An 18,297-nucleotide genomic window follows, 5' to 3' on the forward strand; every position below is an offset into this window, starting at 1 on the left:
ATCTAAGCTTGTTGACTAGTCTACCATGTGGAACCTTGTCAAATGCCTTGCTCAAGTCCATATAGATCATGTCCTCCGCTCTGACTTCTTCAATCCTCTTTGTTACTTCTTCAAAAAACCCAATCAAGTTAGTGAAACGTGATTTCCCACGCACAAGCCATGTAGACTATTCCTAATCGGTCCTTGCCTTTCCAAATGCATGTAAATCCTGTCCCCCAGGACCTCCTGCAACAACTTGCCCACCACTGATGTTAGGCTCACAGGTCTATAGTTCCCTGGCTTTTCCGTATCACCTTCCTTAAATAGCTAGACATCAGGCACCTTCCCCATAGTTATAGGTGATGCAGATATTTCTGCGAAGGACCCCTCTGTAATTTCCTTCCTTACTTCCCACAGCGTTCTGGAAGACATTAGATCAGTTCCTTGAGATTTATCCAGCTTTATATTCTCTGAGACCTCCAGAATGTCGTATTCTATAATGTGGACTGTTTTTAAAACATAAATATTTATTTCCCCGAGTTCTCCAGCCTCCATTTCTTTCTCCACAGTAAAACTGACTCGAGATATTCATTCAATATCTCTCTCATCTCCTGGTGTTCACACAAAGGCGACCTCTTTGATCTTTAATTTGCCCTAACCCCTCTCTCATTACCCACTTACTCTTAATGTACTTGTAGAATCTCTTTGGATTATCCGTCAAGGTCATCTGCCACTGCTGTCTCATATCCCCTCTTTGCTTTCCTGATTTCCTCCTTAAGAATGCTCCTACACTCTTTATATTGATTAAGATTCATTTGAACCCAGTTGTCTGTCTTCTTTTAAAATTTATTAATTTGTGGGATGTGGGCATTGCTTGCTCGCCAGCATTATTGTTTGTCCCTAGTTGCCCTTGAGAAGGTGGTAGTGAGCTGCCGCCTTGAACCACTATAGTCCATGTGCTGTAGGTTGACCCACAATATCATTAAGGAGGGAATTCCAAGATTTTGACCCAGGGACAATGAAGGAACCGAGATACATTTCCAAGTCAGGACGGTGGGTGACTTACAGGAGATCTTGAAGGTGGTTGTGTTCCCATGTATCTGCTGTCCTTGTCCTTCCACATGGATGTAGCCATATGTTTGGAAGATGCTATCAGTGGTGGAAGGAGTGGATGCTTCTGGAAGTTGTGCCAGTCAAGTGAGCTGCTTTGTCCTGAATGGTGACAAGCTTCTTGAGTGTTATTGGGGCAGCACCCATCCTGGCAAGTGGGAAGCAGAGATTTTAAATTTTAAGATTTTGAAACATGTAATAAAATACACTATTTCATCTACACAACAGCACCCTTAGCTGTGCTTAAATACCAGACAATTACCTTCTCTATCTATAGAGTTTGGTTTAACTGGCTTTAATTCCCCAGTATTGAGACTCAATAAAAATTTGAAATAAAAAGTTAACCAAGCGGTGATGACTATGTAACCACCGTCAATTATTGTAAAAAGCCAGAGATAGTAGGAACTGCAGATGCTGGAAAATCTGAGATAACAAGGTGTAGAGCTGGATGAACACAGCAGGCCAACCATGAAGGGTCTAGGCCCGAAACGTCAGCCTTCCTGCTCCTATGATGCTGCTTGGCCTGCTGTGTTCATCCAGCTCTACACCTTGTTATCTCTATTGTAAAAAGCCTAACTGGTTCACTAATGTCCTTTAAGGAAGGTAGTCTGCTGCATTCATCTGATCTGGCTTATACATGACCCTGGATCCACACCCTGCCCTGCAGATACGAATGGGTGTTCATTACTAGGGTGTTCATTACTAAATCAATGATGAGTGTGTTGGCGTCACCCATTTTATTTAATCATGCACAGGATGTAAGCATTGCTGACTAGACCAGCATTTATTCCACATCTCTAGTTACCTCTGAGAAAGTTGTGGTGAGCAGCTGCCTGGAACCACTGCAGTCCTTTTGCTGTAAGTAGACTCTCAATTCCATTAAGGAAGAAACTGCAGGATTTTAACCCGTTGACACTGAAGGAATGTTGATATATTTTCAAGTCAGAACGGAGAATGGCTTGGAGGGGAATTTGTAAGTGGTGATGGTACCATATATCTGTTGACCTTGTCCTTCTAGATGGTTACAGTCATGGGTTTGGAAGGTACTAAGGAGCACTTGGTGAACTTCTGCAGTGCATCTTGTAGATGGTGTAACTGGGGACTGATTCTCTTTATTTACTTTAACGGAACCCCTCCTGGTTTTTAAAATTTATAACAGATCTCCTCCTAACCACCTTCTCTCCATGGAGGACATTCCTACCTGTTTAAACCTATCTTCATAACTAAAGTATCTCCCTTGAATAATTCTTGTAAACCACTTCAATACTGTCTCCAATATGTTTGCATCCTTCCTACAGTACAGCTAATAAAATTTTATCATTTATTGTCAGGAGAGTGGAATGCAAGAGTAGGAGTCATGTGTACAGTTATGGTCAGCTTAAGTAAATGTGTTGGGTGGGAAGCAGTTCAGAGAAGGTTTACCAGAATAATAAAAACCAAAAGAACTGCAGATGTCGTAAATCAGGAACAAAAACAGAAGTTGCTGGAAAAGCTCAGCAGGTCTGGCAGTATCTGTCAACGAAAAAATCAGTTAATGTTTCGGGTCCGTTCTGAGGAAGGGTCACCGGACCCAAAACGTTAACTGCGATTTTTTTCTTCGCAGATGCTGCCAGACCTGCTGAGCTTTTCCAGCAACTTCTTTTTTTTTGACCAGAATAATTCCTGTAGAGTGAGGATTTTATTTTGATGAAAGGTTAGATAGACTAGGCTTGTATCTGCTGAAGTTTAGAAGAGTAAGAGGTGACTTGTTTGAGATGCACGTGTTCTCGAGGGGTCTGACAGGGTAGGTATGAAGAGGATGTTTCCTCTTACGAGAGGATCTAGAACTAAGGGTTGCTTATTTAAAACAGATAGTGTTCTTTCTCTTGAGAGTTGAGGCTTTGAAGTTTTCTTCCTAAAAAGGTGATGGAAGCAAAATCCTTGAATACTTTTAAGACAAAGGTAGTTAGATTTCTGTTAAGCAAATAGGTCGAAGTTCATCAGGGAATGTGGGAAAGTGGATTTGATAATGCAGTCAGGTGAGCCATTATTTTATGGAATGATGGAGCAGATTCTAGAGGCCAGATTGTCTACTGCGGTTCTTGTTGGTATGTTTGTAAGATTACAATATGAAAGTAAAGTAGCCGCCTTCCAATTGGAAGAGGCTGTAGTGAGACCAGACCTGGAATACTGTGTACAGAGTTGGCCTCTGTATTTCAGGAAAGATACAAAGTACTTGCCTTGGAGGTATACAACAAATATTCATGTGATTTAGTTCCTGGTGTAAGAGGGTTGTTCTGTGGTGAGTGGCTGACTAAATTGGACCTACTTTCTAGAGTTGAGGTGATCTCATTAAAATGTACAAGATTCTGAAGGGCTTGACAGAGTAAACAGCAAGAGGTGGTTTTCCCTGTCTAGGGAATCTTAAACATGGGAACACGTGTTCAGGATAGGTGGTTGAATCTTTTGAATTGAAGTGAGTGATTTCTTTCCTCAAAAAATTGGAATTCTCTAGCGCAAAGGGTTTCTGCATGATTGTATATATCCAGGGATGTTAGGAAGGAAGCTCCTTGATGCTGACCCAGTGATGTTGAAGGAATAGCGAAATAGGTTGAGTGGTTAGAAGTAAATATATCTGTCTCCATGTGTCTGCTGCCCTTGTCCTTCTAGGTTGCAGAGGTTGTAGATTTGGTAGGTGTAGTCTAAGGATCTTGATGGGTTGCTGCAATACATCTGGTAGATAGTACACAATGCTACCATTTTGCATCTGTGGTCAATGTCGAAGATGTTAGTTGGGGTGCCAGTTAAATAAGTTACTCCCTGATGATTTCATGTTCCTTGAGTGTTATTGGAGCTGCATTAATATAAGAAAGAGGAGAATATTCCTTCACACTCCTGATTTGTGACTTGTAGATGGTGGACAGTCTTTGAGAAGTGAATTGCATGTTTCAGAATTCCTAGTCTTTAACCTGCTGTTGTAGTCACATAAAACAAAGATTTTGTTGTCAGAAAGTCTTTTGTTTTGCAGGAATTTGCAGTTCCAGATTATCGCCTTCAGGATTCACAGCTCTTACAGCAGCAGCATCAGCAGCTGCGTAGACGCCCGTCGCTGCTTTCGGAGTTCCATCCAGCCTCTGACAGGTGAGTGATAGCGAGTGTCTATTGCCAGGCTAGCGTCCTGTCTGTTCACAGCGATTGATCAGGAGAGTGAGGGAGAAGACTTGTTTTACTCTGTTTCTGTGCTGAGGACTCACTTGAAGATTTTGATTTGCTCTGACAACTCAAAGCAGTTTACAGATGGAGAAAGACTACATGTAACCATGAGGCAGAGGAGAGTGAGAAAATCCCTGAAAAGTTTATTTTGGCAGTTTTTCCAGGGATTAAAGTTAATAGTGACTCTGACTAAATTTTAGTATAATTTGGAGGAAAATGTGGCTAATTAGTCTAATTAGTAAGTTTGCAGACAATACAAAGATTGGAATTGTAGATAATGAGGAGGATTGTCAGAGGATACAGCAGGGTACAGATCAGTTGGAGGAATGGGCAGAAAAATAACAGATGGAGTTTAATCTGGACACGTGAGTTGGTGCATTTTGGAAGGTAAAGTACAGGTGGAAATTATACAGTAAATGGCAGAATCCTCAGGAGTATTGATATGCAGAAGGATCTGGGTGTGCAGGTGCACAGATCACTGAAGGTGACACTGCAGGTAGATAAGGTAATGAAAAAAGGCCAATGGCATGCTCGCTGCCTTTGGAAAGGGCATTGAGTATAAGGATAGGCAGGTTATGCTGCAGATTTATAGAATTTTCGTTAGGCCACACTTGGGATATTCCTTCACTGTTAGTCACCACACTGCCAGAAGGGTGTGGATGCTTGGGAGACGGTACAGGAAAGGTTTACCAGAATGTTGCCTGGTATGAGGGATTTTAGCTATGAAGAAAGATTGGATAGGATGGGTTTGTTTTCATTGGAACGCAGGACATTTGAGGGGTGACATGAAAGAAGTTAAGATTATGAATGGCATGGATAGAGTGGAAAGTATGAGGCTTTTTCCCCAGGCTGGAGGGGTCAATTCCTAGGGTAAACAAGGTGGAGGTGCGGAGTTTAAAAAAAGTGAACAAGGAGAGTTTTTCACTCCAAGGTTGGTGAGTGCCTGAAACGAGCTGCCAGGGGAGTTGGTGGAAGCAAACAAAATAGCAGCATTCAAGAAGGACCTGAACGAATACATGAACAGGAAGGGAATAGAGGGATACAGATCCTGTAAGTGAAGACCGTTTTAGTATGAAAGGGCAACATGTGTCAGCACAGGCTTGGAGGGCCGAAAGGCCTGTTCCTGTGCCGTATTGTTCCTTGTTCTATAATTATCTCAAGTGTGACTGATAAAAGAACCCAAAGATTATGTTCCAGAAATAATACATGCCCATTGTTGTCTGCTTTTGTGCACTGTACTTGCATGTTTCTAACCTGGCTAACTACACTGATGCATGTATGTTGACATATCACTGCAAAATTTTAAAGACTCGTACTACTGTCTTCGACAGTAACCTGATTGTTACAAATTCTATTTTCCTATAACGTACCAATGTACAAAATAACAGACAAGAAAAGATCAACTGATCACCACACCTTCCCCACACTGAGATGGTTGGTCCATTATGGATAAACTCTGCTTCTGTCCCTCAGTCCAGCCCAATACCTTGCACTCATACAATCTCCTGAGAGAAGAAGAAAATTTATAAAACCCCTTTCTAGTTTACTTTTGATTGAAACCAACCCGGATATAACCTGGATTAAATCTTACTTGGTAAAGATACTTTGCTTCTATGAAATACCATCTCTGCCCTGAGACAAACCAATTCTGCTCCAGTTAGCAATTCCAACATCAGTTTGCAGCACATTCCAGAAGATCTCAATCGTACAACCAGTTTACTCCCACACGGGGCAGCACGGTGACTCAGTGGTTAGCACTGCTGCCTCACAGTGCCAGGTTCGATTCCACTCTCGGGCGACTGTCTGTGTGGAGTTTGCACATTCTGCCATGTCTGCGTGGGTTTCCTCTGGGTGCTCCAGTTTCCTCTCACAGTCCAAAGATGCGCAGGCCGGGTGGATTGGCCGTGCTAAATTGCCTGTAGTGTTCAGGGATATGTAGATTAGCGGGGGAATGGGTCTGGGTGGGATGCTCAAAGGGACGGTGTGGACTTGTTAGGCCGAGCAGCCTGTTGCCACACTGTGGGGATTCTATGATCTAAGTTGTTTAGACCTTGGACCGCAGCATTCACAGTGTATTAAAATGAAATAACATGAAATAGGGAGGTTATGGGCAATCAGGTTACAGGAGTAGGGGAGGGGTGTGGGTCTGAGCAGATGCTCTTCAGAGGGTCAGTGTGGACGCGATGGGTTGAATGGCCTGCTTCCACGCTGTATAGGTTCTGTGATTCTATGAGTTAACAATAGCTATGCCCAAGAAAGCCACAGAACTGGATGGTTTCATAGTCAAGGTTGGGCACGTGGAATCTAGGAATTTTATTTTTTTTTCTCCTACTGTTTTGGCACCCGCTGAGCAAGATCTACCTGTAAACAATCTTTTAATCAAGAAAATGGAAATAAGGGAAATCTCCAGTGTGTTTCTTCCATTGCGTCCTATCTGATCTGTCGAATGGCAGACTTTGAGCTGCTGTTTTGAGAATGGTTCTTGATGAACAGATTCAAGATGAGCTAGAGTCCCTGTGCGACAAACCTGCATTGTTTGAAATCGGTGAAAACCCCTTGTGTTCCTGCAGTGGGACATTTAACAGTATTGTCACTTATCAAGATGTATCCATCTCAACAGACTGTGGTGGACTAATCACTTAACTTAGCAAATAAGGTATTTGTTTGGCTTCCAGAATTTGTGTTCACTAAAAAGTTTTTGTCTGGACCTCCACCTTTGCTCCAAAGTAAATAAGGCCATAATAGTTAGGAGTTGAAGTAGACGATTCAACCCAGAGTCGACACCACCATTCAATGAAATCCGAGCTGATCTGATAATCTTCAGAGATAGTAGGAACTGCAGATGCTGGAGAATCCGAGACAACAAGGTGCAGAGCTGGATGAACGCAGCAGGCCAAGCAGCCTGCTCTTATGATGCTGCTTGGCCTGATAATCTTCACTCCATTTTCCTGTCAGATTCCTTTAAGCCTTGATTCCCTTGATGATTAAAAACATATCTATCTCAGCCTTGAATATACCTAATGTTCCAGCCTTGACTGCCTTCTGTGATAAAGAACACCACAAATTTACCATCCTCAGAAAAAGAATCGTTTTCACTTCTGTCCTAAATAGGTGAGCCCTTACTCTGAAATTATGCTGTCTAATCATAGACATACTCACAAGTGGAAGCAGTATCTCATTATCTACTCTGTAAAGCTTCCTAAAAAATTTGTTTCTCAATAAGGTCTCCTGTCATTCCCTGAACTCCAAAGGGTTCAAGCCCACCTACTCAATCTCTCCCTACCTGGGAACACCCTTGTGAACCTTCTCTGGACTGCTTCCAGATAATCTTAGATGATAGGCTCAGAATTGTTCACCGTATTCCATTGTGGTCTGACTAGTGCCTTGTATAGTTTTAGGAAGACCTTTCTATTTTTATACTGTATTCCTTTTGAAATAAAGGCTAGCCTTCCATTTGCATTCCCTATTACCTTATGAAACTTGATTGCTAGCTTTCTTGTGATTCATACACTAGAACTCTAAAACTCTCTGTGCTGCAGCTTTCTGCAGTCTTTCCCCATTTAAATAATATTTAGTTCTTGTATACTTCCTGCCAAAGTGCATAACGTCAGATTTTCCCACATTACATTCCATCAGCCAAGTTTTCACCACTTGTTTAACATATCTGTAGTCCTCTGTAGGCTCCTGCATCATCCTCACCACTTAAGACCATTAGAAATAGGGGCCGTTTGGCCCCCAGAGCCTACTTCTTCATTCAATAGGATCATGGCTGATCTGCCACTCTCTGACATTCCTCGTGCCCACTTTCCTAGTAACTGTTGATTTTCCAAACTGATCAAGAATCTGTCATCCAAGCCATTAACATATATTGTAAATAATTGTGTCCTTAGCACTGATCCCTGTACCATTCCACTAGTTACAGGTTGCTGCCCTGAAAATACCCCGCTTTATCCCAACTCTTTCTCATCTATTAGCTAGCCAATCCTCTATCCATGGTCATTTATAACTCCAATTGCCATGGGTTCATAAGGAGCCTATGTGCTGTACTTTATCAAAATGCCGTTTGAAAATCCAAGCATCTTGTGTCTGTTGACTTCTTTTTATCTACCTTGCTTGTTACCATAATTTTTGAATTTCCATTCGTTGAATTTCTTCAGCATACACAGAAAATACTGGAGAAACTTAGTGGGCCTAATGTTGTCTGTGGACAGAGAAACAGTCAGCAGAGTCATTTTGGACTTGTGTTGTTTCTCTTTCTTTCTGCTGAGGTGCTGCCAGACCTGCTGAGTTTCTCCAACATTGTCTGTGTTTATTTCAGATTTCCAGCGTCTGATGTATTTTATTTTTATTTGAGGTTGTTTAGGTTGAGAAGCACATTTGCACCTCTTCCTTGATTTTTTCCAAAGTTATATCTATGGATGGAAACCAGTAGGTTATGTAGATAGTAGTTTATTAAACTGGTGAGTGATTGGCAGTGGTGATCCCCGTGAATCAATGGTAAGACTTTATCCTGTATCTAAATTATTTAGACCTTGCAATACGGAATAAAGTTTCAAAATTTGCTGATTACTCCAAAGTGGCAAACGGTGAGGATGTACAAACAGATTGCTAAATGTCATTGACTAGCAGAGTACACAAGTGGCGGATGGGCTTTAATGTAGAGAAGAACGATACAATGGATTTTGGTAGCAGGGGCAGGGAGAGGCAGTATAGACTTAATAGCAGTTTCAAAGAGTGTACAGGAACAGAGAGACCGGAAATGTGTGTACAATAACCTTTGAAGGTGGTGAGATGTACTGGGAGAGTGGTTAGTAAAGCATATAGGATCTTAGGTTTCATAAATAGAGGCATTGAGATGGAAGGTATGCTGAATCTTTGTAAAGCTCTAGTTAGATTCCAACGAGACTGTTGTTCCCAATTCTGGTCATCGCACTCTAGGAAAGATGTGAAAATCCTAAAGAGGCTGCAGAGGAGTTATCAGACTGGATGCAGAGTGGAAGGATTTCAGTTACTTAGAGATGGAAAAGACAACTTAATTGGGAAAACAAATTGTTTTTCAGGCCTCAAGAAAGGAGGAGTGGCTATGAGCAGTCGTACCATAGCGTGGCTGGACAGCCTGATCACGAATCATTGGAATCCAAACGCCCACGGCTTGAACAGGTACCTGATCCCCACTTTCAGCGTGCTACAGTACTGCCCTTAGCTCACCCAGTACCAGAGGGGCTTCGAGCACCCACAGAGGTGAAAAAGGTAAGTGTTGGTTGTTAGAGTAGGCAGCACTTTAGATGGTGTATTCATTCAAAAACCAACAATCAGAACATTATATTTAACAAACTAAACTTTTCCAGCTTATTTCTGATACCTAAGCAGCTCTGACTAGGAGAAATTAGAAGAACTGAGTTCTGCTCAAATCTTTAAACCCACTTTTTGTTGACCTATTGATTACTGTTAACGTTTGCAGTTTATATCTTAATCATTTATTATTTGAAAATTTTACTGAAAACAACTGAGAGATTGCACCTTTCGTTTTGAGTGGTTACATAGAACAGTACAGTACAGCACAGTACAGGCCCTTCATCCCACGATATTATGCCGACCTATTATCCTATTATCCTCCTCTAGGATCAAGCTACCCTGCATACCCTACATTCTACTATCATCCAAGTGCCTATCCAAGAGTCACTTAAATGTCCGTAATGTATCTGTCTCCACTGCCACTGCTGGCAGCGTATTCCATGCACCCACCACTCTGTGTAAAGAACCTACCTCTGACATCTCCCCAATACCTTCTTCCAATCACCTTAAAATTATGCCCCCTCATAATAGTCATTTGTGCCCTGGGAAAAAGTCTCTGGCTATCCACACTATCTATGCCTCTCATCATCTTGTAAACCTCTATCTAGTCACCTCTCATCCTTCTTCACTCCAATAAAAAAAAGACCTAGCTTCCTGTCTATCCACTCGATCTATGCCTTTCACGTACAAGTGACCTAACTTAATAAAACATAACGTTTGGTGCCAAGATATTAAATCTTAAAATCAACAATTCATTTAAAGAGCTTGTCATTGAATTATGTAGTGTAATTCAGGTGATTAAGATGACTAAAAAATTTGACAGGGTAGAGACAAACTGTTTCTTCTTTGGGTGGAATTCAGAATTAGGGAGCATAGCCTTAACATTAGGACAGGGATGTTTAGGGGGCAATCTTAGGAAATACTTCTTTACACAAATGGTCATGGATCTCTGGACCACTCTTCCTGAGGGTTGGGGGTTGGTCGTTGAAAGTATCAGAACTCGGACTTCTAGACTTTTGTCAGGCAAAAGGTAACGAGAGTTGTAAATGCCCATGTTCCAGGAAGGAGTAAGTAAAAGCAACTTATGAAGCACTTCTTTCAAAGCTAGTCTATCTTTTCAAAGGTGTTCTGTGCAGAATTGCTCTTGCTACTCCCACAGGTATGATGTAACCGTGGTTTTGTATACTTGAAGCATGACTTCTGTCCCTTGTATTTAAGCATTTCAGAAACTGAGGCCAGCATTTCATTAGACTTTCTGTATCTGCTTGTGAGATCTTAATAATATGTACCCAGTCTGCACTGTTCCTGGCTTTGTACCATTTAGTGAGTATCCTGATCTATCTGTTTCAGTCGTAATGTCGTGGATCTCACAATCACCAAACTGAAATCCATTTGGTCATAACATTTGGGGCTCTTGGCAGGATGATTGAAATAGGAGAGCTTAGTGTCCTTCTTATTAAAGTAATGACTAAATGTACTTCTGGGCAAATATCAGCTGTTTTGTGGAAAGGTTTACTGTACGGAATTTGAAGATGCCTTTTGAGTGTTCTCATTTGAGAAGTGGAAGATGTAACAGTGGATTATTTAAGGTCATTGACTAAAGCTAAATTGAAAGTGCAAACACTTAAAGAGCACATGGAGGAATTGCAACAATTCTTCATTCCTGTGTGGTACAAAATTAGAACTGGAAAGGTGACCCAACTATTGCTAACAAGGGAACTTAGGGATAGGATTAGATCCAAGAGGGTGCAAACATGTTGGCCAAAGAAAGCAGCAGACCTGAGGATTTGGAGCAGTTTAGATTTCAACAAAGGAGGGCAAAGGAGTTGATTAAGATGGGGAAAATAAGAGTATGAGAGTAAACTTTCCGGGAACATACAAACTGATTGTAAAAGCTTTTCTAGAGATGTGAAGAGAAGATTAGTGAACACAAATGTAGGTCCCTTACAGTCAGAAACAGACGAGGTTACAATGGGGAGCAAAGATGCGGCAGACCAATTACGTACATGTTTGGTTCTGTCTTTACAGAGGAGGGCACACATAACATGGCACGGTGGCTCAGTGGTTAGCACTGCTGCCTCACAGCACCAGCAACCCGGGTTTGCTTCCCCCCTCGGGCAACTGTCTGTGTGGAGTTTGCACATTTTCCCCGTGTCTGCGTGGGTTTCCTCCGGGTGCTCTGGTTTCCTCCCACAGTCCAAATATGTGCTGGGTAGGTGGATTGGCTATGCTAACTTGCCCACAGTGCCGAGGGATGTTTAGGTTAGGTGGGTTAGACATGGGCAATGTAGGGATAGGGGAACGGTCTGGGTGGGATGCTCTTCAGAGGGGCGGTGTGGACTTGTTGGACCAAATGGCCTGTTTCCACATTGTAGGGGCTCTAGGGTTCATAACATCCCAAAAATGTTAGGGAACACAGGTTCTAGTGAGAAGGAACAAAATCAGTATTAGTGGGGAGAAAGATGGGATTTAGGGGCTGATAAATCCCCAGGGCCCAATAATCTTCATCCTAGAGACTTAGGAAATGGTCCTAGGAATAATGGATGCATTGGTGGTCATCTTTCATGAATCTATAGATTTTTGAGCAGTTCCTATGGATTGGAGAGTAGCTAATGTAATCCAAATATATAAAAAAGAAGGTAGAGAGAAACAGAGAATTATAGACTAGTTACCTGACAGCAGGAGGGAAGAAGATGCTAGAGTGCCTTATAAAAGATTTAATAGCAGATCAGTTGGAATACGTGACAAGATCAGACAGAATCAGCATGGATTTATAAAAGGGAAATCATGCTTGACGAATCTAGTGGAATTTTTCGGGGATATAACTGGTAGAGTTGATGAGGGGAGCTAGTGGATGTGGTTTACCTGGAATTTCTAAAGGCTTTTGATAAGGTCCCACAAAAGAGATTTGATTGTAAAATTAAAGCGCATGGAGAGTGAGGTATTGCACTGATGTGGATAGAGAACTGGTTGGCAGGCAGGAAATAATGCAGAAAGAAATGGGTTCTGAAGAAGGATCACTGGACCCAAATATTAACTCTGATTTCTCTTCACAGATGCTGTCAGACCTGCTGAGATTTTCCAGCAATTTTTCTTTTTGATTTGTAGCATCCATAGGTCTTTGGTTTTTATTCAATACGGTCATGGCTGATTTGAACAGTCAGACACCTTTTACTCACAATATCCTCATAACCCTTTACTCCATTGATAATCTAACTTTTTTTCAACCTCCACCTTAAACTGAAAGATTGAGCTTCCACAACCCTCTGAATTAAAAAAAAAATTGTCCATCATCTTCGTCTTAAACGTCAACCTCTTTATTTTTAACTTGAGCCTTGATTCTAGATTTCCAACAAGGGGAAATGTTTTGTCTATCAGGGCATTTTTTGAAAATTTAGCTAAAAAGGCTAAAGGTAAAGAGAACGATGCTAATATGTTTAGTCCATCTTCTTTAATAAAAATGCAGCAAGAAGAAGTGATGGCCTAGTGGTATTAGACCATTAATCCAGAGACCCGATCATAGAAACCGTTGCTGTATGTTGGAAAAACCCATCTGGTTCACCAGTCTACGTTAGGGGAGGAACTCTGCCATTCTTAGCTGTTCTGGCTTAGATATAACTCCAGACCCATAGCAATGTAGTTAACTCTCAATTAGGCATGGGCAATAAATGCTGGCCTGCTCTGTAATGCCCATGTCCCATGAATGAAGATATATATAAAAAAATTGAGTTGAAAGAGTTGTACATACCTACTCGGGCATTGGATCAGAAACAATACCTTAGTGTTATTAATTGGTAGACAAAAGTACTAATGAGGAAATGGAGGCCACCTCAAATAACTGCATTTGAGGAATCGGCAGTGGGTAATTGTTCTTCCTGAGTATGGTAATGAAACTTTACAAATGGCTCACAAAATTCCAATGTGAGGTCATTTAGGTATTAGGAAAACACAAGCTAAAATATTGGAACATTTTATTTCTCACAACCACATAAAAATGGAATCATGCTTTGCCAGACATGCTATACGTGTCAGGCAATGAGGAAACCCCAACTTTTAATTAGTCTGCATCTTTAAGTATAATACCAATAAGTTTTGAAGAACCATTTAGCCAGATCTTTAAAAAGGTTGTATTGGACCTCTATAAATCAGGAGTTGGAACCAAAATTTACTAATAAATTATAGATATTTCTATAAGATTTACTGAAGATTTATTGCCAAGAATGTCCGAATGATTGGGACAAGAGAATTCCTTTGCTACCATTTGCCAATAGATATCTTCTACAAGAGCTCCCAGGATTTATAGAATCATAGAATCTTACAGTACATAAAAGGCCCTTTGACCCATTGCATTTTCACCAACAAAAACTAGTCAGTTCTTTTGAACTATTATATGGCCATGAGATGAGAGTACCACTCTAAGTGATTAAAGAAAAGTCAGTAACTCAAAGTTCAGAATCAACATTTCCAATCTGTGCCTTGAATTTCTGAGAGAAACTAATTCGTATGAGTTGGCCAGAAACAACTACAGCACACTAAAACTCTTTTGGCTGTTTATGACGTTAATGTGAGGGATGTATTAGTTATAAAGCAATGCCCGTTGCAAAGCTTGGGTAAGAAATGGGATCAAGTTCATAATGGACAATTACTTTATTCGATGGAGTCAAAGTAACAGGTACTCGCTGACGTTGCCAAAACCAGGTAGTTCACAAAGATCCTGTACTGATTATCATCAAGTGAACTTAGTAACAAAAGCCGACTCATACCCTACACAAGCCTGGAGTATTGTATTGAACAAATTGAACTTGCTGGTTTGGCATAAAATTTGACTTGCTAAGAAGGTTTTGGCAAGCTCCTTTAATTCCAAGCACAAAAGAAATATCGGCTTTTGTAACTTCAGATGGACTTTTTCAGTACAAAGTTATGCCATTGGGAAGGAAAATGCTCCAGCAAAGTTTCAATGATTAGTCAATAAGTTAGTCAAAGGACTTGATAATTGTACTGCTTATGTTAAAGAGTTGGTTTTTTCCAAATCTGGGAAGAACATTTACGCCATTTTAATGAATTACTTGATCATCTACAAAAAACCAATTTGTAAATTTAGGTAAGAGTGAATTTACCAAGGTATAGGTGACTTATTTGGGCCGTATGGTGGAACAAAGCCATTTTGCACTTTCCTGTGCCTAAGATGAAACATGAAATTGTACGTTATGTTAATCTGAATGTATCTTTGTTCCAAACTTGTTGCGCTATCGTTGCACCCTTAATAAACTTGTTGAAAAGGGGAAAACCCCTTGAATGGATGTAAGTGTGTCAAAGTGCCTTGGAATGTTTAAAAGCAGTGCTGACAATTTTGTCAAGTTTAGCCATGTCAAATTATGCAAAGCCATTCTATTGGCTGTTCTTGCCAGCAATGTCAGTGTGGGGGCAATTTTAACACTAAAGAACAGATGCTTATTCATTTGAAGGCACTGACTGCATGTCAACAAAAATATTCAATTGTTCAAAAAGAGACATTGAGACTTCGTCTGGCTCCATATGTATGCCTCTGTCTAAGTCTTTTTTGATCTCTACATCCTTTGCTGGCTATGATCTGCCCATACCGCTTGTAAACAAAGCTTTTCACTGTATTTCGGTACATGTGACAATAAATCAATCAATCGATATATCATTTTGAAATGTATATTAGTATCTACATGAGAGAAATTGTTATTTATACAGGCAACAATCCTTCAATTTTGTTCAAAAATTTTTGAGATAAGAACTTAGTTATTTTGATGGGGCTTATTTCTCCAATTATATTTTCAAATATAATTTGAAAATCGTTCATGTGAAATGAAAATGTCGTAGTGGATGCTTTATCAAGAGTGCATTCATGAGATGGGATGCAGATGAACTTGATGTAAAAATGATTGCTCAAGTAACTCACTATATTTGATAGCTTGTAGTTCAATTAGGGTAACATAGAATTTGTCGTAAAATGACTTTTTTTAAAAAATGAAAAAGCCTCTTTAAGATACATTTTTATTCTTTGGGAGAAGGTGTGATATGAACTGTGTATATATCATTTATTGTAAGTTTGCGCTTTTAATATTGAATGAGTAGCATGGTTTTTTTGTGACATTTCTGTAGCCACAGTATCTTTTAATTCAAATTGTGAGGGCTACTTTGGTTCCTATGGTTTCTTTTGCTCACTTAAAGATTTCACAACCTAGCAAGGTAGACGGTTGTATCTCGAGGTTTCTGGTAGAAATTTCTGGACTGGGGCTTTCTAATAAACTTAAGGGAAACACCCATAGAGATTTTCTGAAGAAGGGTTCAGACCTGAAACGTCAGAATTCCTGCTCCTCTGATGCTGCTTGGCCTGTGTTCATCCAGCTCTACACCTTGTTATCTCAGATTCTCCAGCATCAGCAGTTCCTACTATCTCTGCAGAGATTTTTGTGCTACGTTTACTCTGTTTCTGGCAATTCTGTGAAGTCCTTACATGAAGATGGATATATAGAGCAGTGCTTGAGAAGGGGAGTATGTAGTAAACTAGATTACCTAAGAATACAGTTAGTGATAGTACCAGAGCCAGGATTATTAGGATAAAACCCTGCAGAGGATTTGAACCTGTGTTCAATGAAATTCAGGTGCAGGAGAGTTTCAGGAATAAGGTATCAGCATTTCAAATCTAAGAATTTGTATTATAAATTGTTTTTACCTGTTTAATTTCACTTTAATCGTTGTACTGGACAAAATTACAACACTATTACGAAGTAAGCTGAAAGTGTTGACAGAAATCCTAGTTGTAGTTCTGAGTTTTAGAAGCTGGAACCTGTATAAAATGATAACCTATATTGTTGTAACACTGTGGAGCTGGAGGAACACAGCAGGCCAGGTAGCATCAGAGGAGCAGGAAAGCTGAAGTTTCAGGTCAGGACCCTTCTTCAGAAGAATCCCAACCCGAAATGTCAATTTTCCTACTCCTCTGATGCTGCCTGGCCTGCTGTGTTCCTTCAGCTCCACACTGTGTTATCTCTGACTCCAGCATCGGCAGTTCTTGTTACCTATATTGTTGTGTCTCTTGTAAGTTAAGCCTTTGGGCTGTCCTTACATCAATAGCAGTATTATGGTATCATGTGCATTTTATTATGGAAGGATTTTAACTAGCAGCAAGCTAAGTAACTCCAATGTGCTTGAAAATCTCAGTTGTGTTTTAATTTGATAGTTTTCTTATTAGGCATAATTATGACAGTGTTACTGAGTCAGTCTATACAAAGCGTCTAAATTAACTGCTCATGACTCCAGTCAAATTCAACAAAGTCCACTGCAGCACATCAGATGAGTCAAAAAGCTGCCACCAGACTCCAAACACTTTCAACTACCTTAATATCCCATTACCGTGTCAGGCTGTTAATTTCCAAAGCGGTGTCTCTGCCCTTTTGAAATTTAAATCTTTCGTAACTGATTCCAATTTCGTAACCGTATTGCACAACAGCAGCCTTTGAACATGTTTAATTGCCTGAACATGAAACCTAGCATAGCTTTACAATTATCAGTACAAGTATAACGCTGTTTTAGGAAAAAAAAAGACTGTACTCTGTTTTGGATATTGTTGCAGTAGAGAGAGGTAAGCAGAGTAATTATAGTGCAATGTGTATTTTTATGTTGGCTTTGTACAGTTTATGGGCAGTGTGGCTACTGGTGGAAATGTATACTCAGTATTTCTGTGAAGTAATTATTTATCATTTTTTGCCTATGACGGTCACTCTCTTTACAATACCAAGAGCTGGTTAAATTAGGCATGTGTGGACATTTGTTGGGGGGGTTGTGGGGGACTGGATGTGTTTGGGAGAATGGCTGACTGTTATATGGATTTATTAGTGACATGACTCTGCTTCAAGACCTCTAGTGGAAGAATTTGGTACTGGTACGTTTTGGAAATAATTTGAAAAATTAAATAGTCTAAAATGTTTTGATAATTCATTCATACAATCAGTTTATTCACAAGTAATATTTTAGTTTAAGTATCATTTGTTCTGATGTTGTGTAAAAGATGGCAGGTGATTGAGGTCATAGAATCATGCAGTGATCGGTTCTTTGGCTCATTGAGTCTGTACCACCAAAGCTACTCTAAATATACACTAGTTCCACTTTCCAGCACTTGCCCCATAGCCTTGAATGGTATGTCATTTTAAGTGCTCCTCATAGTACTGTTTTAAAGGTTGTGAGGTTACCCACTTCATTTAATCCTCCCAGGCAATGCATTTCAGACCCACACCACCCTATACGTGTTAAGAAATTTACTCTCATCCTCTCTCTAGCCTTCCACCTTAAATGTGTGCTCACTTGTTGCTGACACTTCAACTAAGGGGATCAGCTGCTTTCTATCCACCCTGTTCATGGTCCTCATAAAATAAACACGTATCAGGTCCCCCCTCTCCCCCCAACCTTCCCAGTTCCAAAGAAAACAACCTATGTTCATCCAACGTTTCTTCATAGCTAAAGTGCTCCTTTCCTGGCAGCATCCTGGTGAATGTGCTCTGCATCCACTCCATTGCAGTCACATTCTTCCTATCGTACTGTGATCAGAACTGCACACAGTACTACAGTGCTTAATTTAGCAGTCTTCATAGGACCTTCTTAGAGGCCTTCCTGAAATCCATATTAATTACATTAACAGCACTTACCCTCATCTACACAATTGGTCATGTACAAAATTCAACCAGATCTATTAGG

General features: G+C 40.4%; 1 protein-coding gene across 1 annotated transcript in view; it reads left to right on the plus strand.

The window, feature by feature from the left end:
* The window catches only part of ncor1 (nuclear receptor corepressor 1), a 375,214-nt gene that overhangs the window by 71,002 nt on the left and 285,915 nt on the right, over positions 1-18,297 (plus strand). The window contains exons 4-5 of the mRNA XM_048612313.1: positions 4,097-4,209; positions 9,342-9,531. Coding sequence (XP_048468270.1) covers positions 4,097-4,209; positions 9,342-9,531 — 303 coding nt within the window. The remainder of the gene's footprint in view (positions 1-4,096; positions 4,210-9,341; positions 9,532-18,297) is intronic.

Source organism: Rhincodon typus, chromosome 26 (assembly GCF_021869965.1).
Source record: "Rhincodon typus isolate 14 chromosome 26, sRhiTyp1.1, whole genome shotgun sequence".
NCBI classification, from domain to species: Eukaryota; Metazoa; Chordata; class Chondrichthyes; order Orectolobiformes; family Rhincodontidae; genus Rhincodon; species Rhincodon typus.